The 9,239-nt window shown below is 39.7% G+C and overlaps 2 protein-coding genes across 2 annotated transcripts in view; both read right to left on the bottom strand.

The window, feature by feature from the left end:
• Positions 1-280: 280 nt before the first annotated feature.
• LOC119410066 (double-stranded RNA-specific adenosine deaminase) lies at positions 281-8,090 on the bottom strand (the record flags this gene model as incomplete). The annotated part of the gene is given in 4 exon segments (XM_037676971.1): positions 281-470; positions 845-1,152; positions 2,977-4,669; positions 7,980-8,090. Coding segments are annotated over 3 exon segments (2,076 nt in total), but the record flags the coding sequence as incomplete, so codon positions are not given.
• The window catches only part of rprd2b (regulation of nuclear pre-mRNA domain containing 2b), a gene marked incomplete at its 5' end in the record, with an annotated part of 11,242 nt that continues 8,395 nt past the window's right edge, over positions 6,393-9,239 (bottom strand). The window contains 1 exon segment of the mRNA XM_037676656.1: positions 6,393-6,432. Coding sequence (XP_037532584.1) covers positions 6,393-6,432 — 40 coding nt within the window.

A 9,239-nucleotide genomic window follows, 5' to 3' on the forward strand; every position in this document is an offset into this window, starting at 1 on the left:
TTAAAAAAAATAAATAAATCCATAAATTAGCCGCAACATTGTATAAGCCGCCGTGTTCAAAGCATGTGAAAAAAGTGGCGGCTTATAGTCCAGAAATTACGGTAACCATAAAACCTAGAACGTCACAGAATATGTTAAAATGTATAAAATAACTGAAAAAACTTTACGGAATTAGAAAAATATGTATTTTGAAGCGGGTAAAGATCATGGATAGATGGATGATTTGGATCATCACATGCGACACAGATTCATGTTAATGTAATACAAAAAAATAACTTACAACGGTGTCCAAGTCCAACATTTGCTCTCCACTGGCAGCGTTTCCATCGTGCAGTTTCCCCGTCCCTCCCTGCATTTCACTGATGAGTACATGGAGGGTGGCTGCAGCCGCATCCTTCTTAGCGACCTTCTTACTAGAAGCTTCAGTGATGGGAAACAATCTGCCATTGAGCATCACCTGCATACGAAATCTAACAAGAGAAGAGAAATTATACACTAGATAAACACAAACCAGTACATAATAAACTGAAGGTAAACTTTACAAAGATTACTGTGTCACATAATGACCAAGTCATTTTCATAAATCCATTTTATGTAGTTTTATGTTGCTTTTTTTTACAGGTTTACAGGCTAAATGTACCCCCTTAACATCCTCAAAACAAAAAAAACTCTAGTGTGGTGCCTTTGGCTGGTAAAGTCAATTTAAAACTCTGATCCTAATCGTCTTCTGAGCAGGTTTTATGAGCAACGTGACACCACACAATTTCAATAAATAAATAAATGCAAGTAGTTTTTATTATCCTGTATCAAGCAAAACTTCACAGAACAAGATCAAATAACAAACCTTGGGTCGTGCGAGGGTCCCGACTGGTCGAGAAGCAAGAACTCACAGTTCTGGCCCAGGTATTGGGCATACTCCATGAGAGCACTGACGGGGTTCTTCAGCTTCACCTCCTGTAACTTGGCCCACAGATTTTGGGGAGGGGCTGCAGCAACGGACACAGCAACCGTTCCCAGAACATTGGTCTTGTGTTCTGCCATTTTCAGAGCGTCGGCCTCTCTGCGAATGGCATTGAGGAATTCTGGGATGTCGTCAGTGGCCCACTGCTCCTCCTCTAAGGTCTCTTCTTTGGATGAAGTTATGGAGGTTTGCTAAGACAGGAAAGAAAGAGGACAGACAAAATTGAAACTAAAAGTAAATCTTCAAGGCTGTTGGCGTTAGCTTGAATTTACAGCAGGATAACGGATGATTTACTTAAACATCAGTACCAGGCGTTCCAACCTCAACATCCTCACTGATGGTCAGTTTCCAATTTTCATGCCTCTAACAGACTTGCTGCTGTACTTTAGGTTTAAAACAGGCAGCTCAGTGTTTTGATTTGCTCATACATTACTGGTCTGTGGTTTGTTTTTGTTTTTTAAGTCAGGTCAGTCAACACAGACCACATAACTCAAGCAAGAAGCCTGAACACAGGATTAACATAATCCCTGCAAATTCATGTAAATAAATAAATAAAACAAAGAAACAAAAAAACGACCCTGTGCTCACACTTGCTCATTATTGGTGTAACGGTACATGTGGGTGTACTGAACCCTTTCGGTACAGCCTGTTCGGTCCACGTGCGCACCGTTTTGGTTATTTTTTTCACTCATTAAATTTTATTAACGAGAGATTATGCGCCGCGGAACTAAAGTTCCTAAGCGTGTTTCAGCACGGTACTATTAATTGTTGCATAATCTTACAGCACGCGTATAATTAGCAGCCTAGCAGGAGACCCTTTCATGTCGTTGCAGTCTCCTCTTTGGGAACATTACGGCTTTCTTGTCAAAACTCAACAACGGGAAAAGACAAGTGAACAAATCCAAAGCTGTGTGTTGACGTTGTTTCAAGGAGATTGGATCTGCAGCAGGCAACACGTCTAACTTGTTAACGAGCTTGAAACAACATCATCTGAATGTGAACGTCTCTTTTAGCAGCTTGGTGCAAACACAGCAGCATTTAAACAACCTTTATCAGGTAATTCAGATTGGTCCAGAGCAATAACACAAGCTGTAGGAGTTTTTAAAGCTTTGGATCTACGTCCGATGTTGAAGCGCCGGCTTTAAACATATGATTAAAGTTCTTGAGCCCCGATGTTTACGACATCCCACCATGTCAACACTTCAGCCAAAAAGTTATAGCAGCACCTTACGAAAAAGTTAAAACTGATCGTCAACAAGCTTGACCCCAGATTTAAAGACCTGCCCTGATATTGATGAGCAAGAGGATATTCAACCACCTCATATCAGAAATGATGACCGTGCAAGAAGAGGTAATCTTATTGTATTATTGTGACCTAATTAACTTTTTTAATTGAAAATTATAATCTTATTAACTAAATTGTTTTGAACTCTTTGTGTTTGCAGTCTGAGTATGTCACCGAGAGCTGAGTCTTCTTCCTCTTCAGGGAATTTTTTTATTTATTTTTATACAAACATGTTTTCAAAATAAACATTTTGTAAGTCTTTATTTTGGCCTTTTTTGTACCGAAAATTATCCAAACTGAGCCCTCCTTGAAACTGAACGAACCAAAATGTGATTTTAGCGTACCGTTACACTCCTACTGCTCATAAAACAATATTCAATCAATTAAACTACATCGCTAGTCCAGAAGATCATTCAGACAGACAAGTTTCACTGTGGCTATAATTATGAGATTTAGCAGCAAAGATTTATTATTATTGTTTCTGTGGGTATTTTTAAACATTAACATGGAAACAAGAAGGTTACTACGGTAACCTTTATATTTACAGCCCAGTGCGCGCTCGCATATCGTGCATATTACTTTTAATATTAGTTGCAGGAAACACATTTTAAAGAAAAATTGACTTTTTTTCAGCTCATAATTGCCAGATGTTTCAAAATACAAAATAGTTATCTACATGTCATTAAACAAATTAAACCATTAAAAGCAAAACACTTACAACTTGACCTACTGTGTTATTTTGACTTTGCTGTTGCATCCAGTCGTCCAGTAGTGGTATTGGCTCGAGGCCTGGTGCAGGTGACAGAGATGATAAAACGATGGCGTCTTCTTCTTTTTTTACTTTGACCCCCATCTGATCCTCCACGGTGCTCTGTGCAGCTTTCAGGCTCCTCTCCATCTTCTCTTTGCGGTGGGGGGAAAGAGACCACTTAAAAGGCATAAAGTCAGTATCCCTAATGACGTCGCCTTGCTGCTCCAGAGTGTTAAGGGTATGACTGACCTGCTTGGCAGTCTTAAGGCCAATATTTTTTGCTATGATAAGAGACGTTGCATCACCTGACTCCAGAAGATACTGCAAAATTTGCTCCTTTTGGTCTGCCATAATGGGACAATTAAGCTCCTGATTAGCAGTGAAATATATTACAGAACTTTCTTCCTGTATGTGCTGACCTTCTGCTGATGATGGAGATTCTTCAGAGTCGGCTAACTCTAAAGATGAACTGTAAGAAGAACTGGATTCTGTGTCCGAATATTCTTCTTTGGCTTGTGCCTTGTTTTCTGTTTCTGGATCAACCTTGGCTTCAGCGTTTTGTGGATCTTGTGTACTAAGTTGCTGATGGAGAGGTGGACTTCTTGCCTCAGAGATTTGATTTTCCTCAGCTCTAAATGTGTCTAAATACAAAGTCCACTTAGGAGGTGTGAGCCCTTGCTTGAAGACTTTCTGTGAGGCTTCCAAAGAATACAGAGCTTGGTTTATGATCTTCTTGGGCAAATCAAGTTTTTTGGCCAAGATTTTAGCAGGAATACTCTCCCCTGGCTTCAAAGCAGCTAAAGCTCTTTGCACCTGGTCCTGTATTTCATGAGTAAAAGTTATGTTTCTTTTATTTACTCTTGAACTTGCAGAGCTACTGGATGAAGAATGTCTGTCAAACCCTTTACTGTTGGACCTGTTATGCTGAAGAGACAAACTCTGAAAATTGTCACAAAGAGAGCTTGTTTGAACACATCCCTGTCTGTTGTTTTTGGTTTGTGACTGGTTTTGATATAGGTGTCGAGGGGCTGGAGTCCCTCGTGATGCTCCTGAACCTGATAAGTGTGCAACACTCTGCTTTTGGTTATGGCCCCTTTTGCTCCTTGGGTTGCTACTGGGGTGAATGTATCTACTATACCCTGAATGGGGCTGGTATGAGGATCTTGGTGGCCAGCCTAATGCTGCCCCTCTTCCTTGTGAACTGGCTCTAAACTGTGGGGCCTTGGAGATCTGTCCTTTCAGGAATTCTGCTTGTTTAAGATGAAATGAATTGGGAACTGGACTGCCGCTGTGATTTTGTGAGTAATCAAAGGTCAAAGGAGTGGAGACCACATCGCTGTGGTTTGGTATAAGAAGGGCAGGGGGGAGGAGTGGAGCGGGCGGCTGTACAGGACGAGCAGGACTGTTGTAATAATTTAGATTTGGGAATTGCTCTGATTCAGCTCTGGGAGGGAATGGGGCTGGACCAGGTCTAGAGTAGTTCTCTTTAGCCTGCAGGTAGGGTGGATGATGTCTGGAGTACTGTTCCTTATTAGACCCTCCTCTACCTCTGCTCATAGCGCAGAGGTTGAGCAAAAAAGGGGGCGGTGCAGCTCAATGTGCAGCTTCAGTATGTACTTGAACTCCAGCAGAAAACAAAACAGGTGGACTGTCAGGTCAGGATGGCTGCACGCTGAAACCACAAGAAAAACAAACAGAAAAAAGTCAGAATAGAATTATTGTATAATTTTATAATACAATAACAAAAATGAAGAAAATAAGATGGGCCCACGAGGGCAACGAAAACGGCCATTTAAAATAAGTTCAGCATCTGCTCTGCGTTCTTGAATAAGTCAGAGAATCTTTACAGGCTCAAAGACACAACTGCTCGCCAGACTGCAAAAACTAAACGTCTGATAATCATAGAAAATTTGAAGAACACATGCAGAGCTTCTCATCCCAGCCACTGCAACATTGGATGTGTTTCTGTTTATATTTTCAGATTATTTTTCAATCCGTTTCCAAGAATATTGAAGGGTGACAGATGAGAGCTCCTGTCACACTGAAACTGAACCCCAAAATAAAAGGAGGCTGATTAATAATTCAAAACCTCTTGCTGCTGTTTTGTATTAATTCTGGTCTCGGAAAACATTGCTTGGTATGGATCTGCAACAGAGGAAATTGATGAAGGTAAAAAAGGCACAAGAATGCAAAAGTTTAACAGCTGTGGACACAAAAACCTCTGCTGCTTCTTAGTCTTTCCACCCCTAAAGATAAGTCTCTTTCTTCAAAAGACAAGATTTTGATGATGTCCTCATTGAATTTATTGATTCCTATAAATATTTGGGTATCTTGGTCGACTCACATCTCTTTTAAGCTCCATGTGGAAAACTTGGTAAAGAAACTGAAAGTTAAACTGGGTTTCTTTTTCAGAAACAGATCCTGTCTAACTCTGAATGCTAGAAAACGCCTTGTATCTGTGACTTTCCTTCCCTCCATTGATTACGGTGACATTATTTACATGAACGCTCCTACAAGAACCCTGCAGATGTTGGATGCTGTCTATCATGGTGCACTAAGATTCATAACTGGCTGTGATTATTGTACTCTCCACTGCACCCTGTATTCACTGGTTAACTGGACACCATTAACTTCACGCAGACTCTCTCACTGGCACATTTTCATCTTTAAATCCCTTCTTGGTCTGCTGCCTTCATACATCTCCTCCTACATGTCTCTGCGTGAGTGCAGCTACAGCGTGCGCTCTCAGGACATTATTGCATGCAGTGTCCCCTCAGTGCGGACTGAACTTGGCAAAAGGGCCTTCTCCTACTCCGCTCCTGTTTCCTAGAATATCTTGCAAAAAGATTTGAAGCTCTCGACCTTGACCTCTCTAAGTGGCTCTTGGCAGGGACCACTGCAGACATGTTCCTGTTTTTAGTTTTCTACATTCGCCTTAGAATCTAGCCGTTTTGTTACTCTTTTTGCCATCCTATTTGTAAAAAAAAAAAAAAAAAAAAATCTATATGCCTTTTTATAACTGTTTATTGTTGTCCACTGTTCTCATCATTCTTTGTTGAAATCAGGTCTCTCTTGTAAATGAGTCCTCGAGTCTCAATGGGATTTACCTGTCTAAGTTGAATGAAAAAGATTTTGTTTGCAGAATGATAAAAAAAATTTAAATAGAAATTTATAATTTTAATATCCTCTTTTGATAGAAACACAGATTGATTTTGCTTCAAGTGTCATACCCGACAACACTCAGTAATGTCCGAATCAGTCAGACTGACAAGAAGACACCCAGGACTGAGTCAGGTTTTGTTTCCTCCAGCCGGGTCAGCATCACTGATTTGTCACACAAAGAGCTGAGCGAGCTCAAACATCATTACATTATTAAAGAGCAATATAGTATTAGTTCACTTCATCAGCGTAACAAGGGCTGACATGGCCAGCAGCCTGAGGGCCAAATGGGACCCAAGCTCATGCTTTTTGATGCGGATGCGAGGCAAAAAGTACATATTTTTTCAGCATAACACTTCCCCACAATTTTATCCAGGGCAGATATTTTGACAAGTTCATCCATCTGACAAGTGATGAATCAACTATTTTGCACAATGTTGTCATGTTGAGGCAAAAGAACAAACAATTAAATCACAGCTCAGAAATTTGCTTTTGTTTTCTGTTTAATAGTTGAGCGAGCATATAACCTTTCACACGTGCCAAGCTTTACTCATCTGTATGCATCAGGTCCCCTAAACTCTCCCATTAGGATCTCACCTTCAGATGATCAAACAGAAGAAGACGAAACAGAATGTGGTGAGCTTTTGTGGCTCTGCTTTTTCCAGTGGCCCTTAAATTTAAAACAATCCCCACAAAAAGAGATAAAATACTAACTTTGGGCAAAAGCTGCACAGTAAACTCAAAGCTAGCAAACTAATCGGCCGTAGCAGAATCAAAATACGAAGCTAAACGGCAGCAATGAAGTTCAGTTGCATGCGGCAGAATCCTCTGATCCGGGTCAGTACAGTCCTGTCACAGGTCGCCTATAAATACTAGATAAACTGTACGGTCTGCTGCATTAAAAACATATGAAGAAAATCCAACGTCGGGACAGAAGGGAAACAGAAACACAGTCAAACATGTGCCGAGTTTCGTTTTTGCTTCTCGATAAGTTTCTGGTTCGAATCACGTGACCAGGAGGACGCCTTCGCTCACATCCTCCTGTCCCGAATGACTACTGAGCTCTCCACAGTACCAGATCAGATTCTCTTTAAAATAAAACATGAGCACAGACCCGAGTCTGACATTTTAGAAGATACAAACACCAGAGTGATATTTTTTTTTTGTTTTTTTTTACAATACTCGTTTCCGTGAACAGGATTGTAGCTACATGCAATTATAACACAAACGTAAACATAGACGTACTACTTTTTATTATGTCTATGGACGTAAACACGTTTCACGAATTTAAAAATGTTATAATATTAATATTTAACTTTATTTCTAACAAGGTTGTTTAAATAAAACTTGTTGTTCTTCGCTGGTGGCTTGAATTGTTTATTTACAGCCCACTACACAACAGGAGTTCTGCACTGTGTATTTGTGTAAGAGAAACCGCACGCGAGACAGATTTCACTTTTTTCCCTAAATATTTTCAGCCTCAGAGAAATGCAGCTTTGATACCTCGTTGCTCGTTTTGACGCGGACTAGTGGAGTATCACGTTTTAACAGCTACAACTTAACAGGACCTTAGAACAAAATGTTAGCCCTTAAACATCTGAAAATGAGACATTAAATTGATACTGGGGGTCGAAAGGCGCCACAGCTAACATTAGCTAGCCTGTTAGCTTCTCTGTAATAGCCGCGCTCGAGCCGTACACCATTTCCGTTCAAACGTCTGCAGCACATTGAGTTCATTCGGTTGTTAACGCGAAACGCCCACGTTCTCCTTCTCTCCAATTCAACAAACGGTTCACAAACAACAAGCGGACTTGAATATTTACCCCGGCTTGCAGTACCCCTCACGCGGCGACTCGATATAGCACTAAAATGCGATGATAGAAACAATCAAAAAACGGAACGTATGCGACACTCGTTTGCGATTGAAACAAACGGAACGCGCGTCGCGTGTGAGTGACGTCACAATACAGGCAAGGTTCCGACATGTTACAGTTGCGTCCTTCGCATTCATGTCGGGATTCCCATTCTCCCTCAAAGAAACTCCTGATGACACGATTTAACCTTTTTGGTTCATGTATTCTAATGTTTTGACCTGCACTTATTAAAGTAAATACAAACTTGTTTGGCGGTTAAAGCAGGTCGCAAGGCTAAATGGGTTCACAGAGTGAAATTAACAGTGTTGGTTTGTTACAGTACAGTTAGATTATGAGAAAATAAACTATTTTTGAGTAGTATTAACTTTGTGTGATTTAAAAGGCTGGTAAAACAATACTTTATGCTTCAAATTTAACTAACTAATTGTCATTTCTGCACAACATGTTTTTTTTTTTACAGATTTTTTTCTGTCTTATTTTGTTTTTGTTCAGTTGTTTTTCATTTTTTCATAATCCCCAATGAAATGTTTGTTTAATAACATACACTTTCTATTGATTGCTGTTATGTTTTATCTGTTAACCCCCACTTGCCAGTATTTAAATTCAATCTGATCATTTACACCACTGTTCTTGTTACTTTTTAGTTTTGTTACTTAATTTTCAAGTTTAGTTATAATTATTTTTCATATTATGTTTGGGTTGAGACTTTAGTTTTGACAGCGTAACAGGTTGTGTTTTGTTTTACAGAAATGTTTTATTTAGAAACCTAAAATTATGTTGCTAATCTCTTAATCTGCCTTAATCTTATCTAAATTCATTATCTTTAGTGTGTCTGGTTTACCATGACAATGTTGCAAAATGAAAACAAATTGTTAAAATCTGCTAGGTAAATGAATAAATGCAAATATAAATGAAATGAAATGCAGTGTGTTTTTAACACTCCATGTATTACATATTTTTCGTTTATAAAAATAATTTCTTTTCAGCTGTGGCTGAGCAGTTAGAGCAGTCGTTCTCCAATGCGAGAGTTGGGTGTTCGATTCCACCAGCAGTCACATGCCGAAGTGTCCCTGGGTAAGACACTGAACCCCTCATTGTCTCCTATGTGTGTCCCATAGGTGTTGGACAGTGATAAAGCTCTGATTATTCTTTGTCTAGAAATATTAAAGTGCGGTATGAATGGGTACATGAAGGCACAGATTGTAGTGT

Source organism: Nematolebias whitei, chromosome 5 (assembly GCF_014905685.2).
Source record: "Nematolebias whitei isolate Nwh7 chromosome 5, NemWhi1, whole genome shotgun sequence".
In the NCBI taxonomy this organism is placed as follows: Eukaryota; Metazoa; Chordata; class Actinopteri; order Cyprinodontiformes; family Rivulidae; genus Nematolebias; species Nematolebias whitei.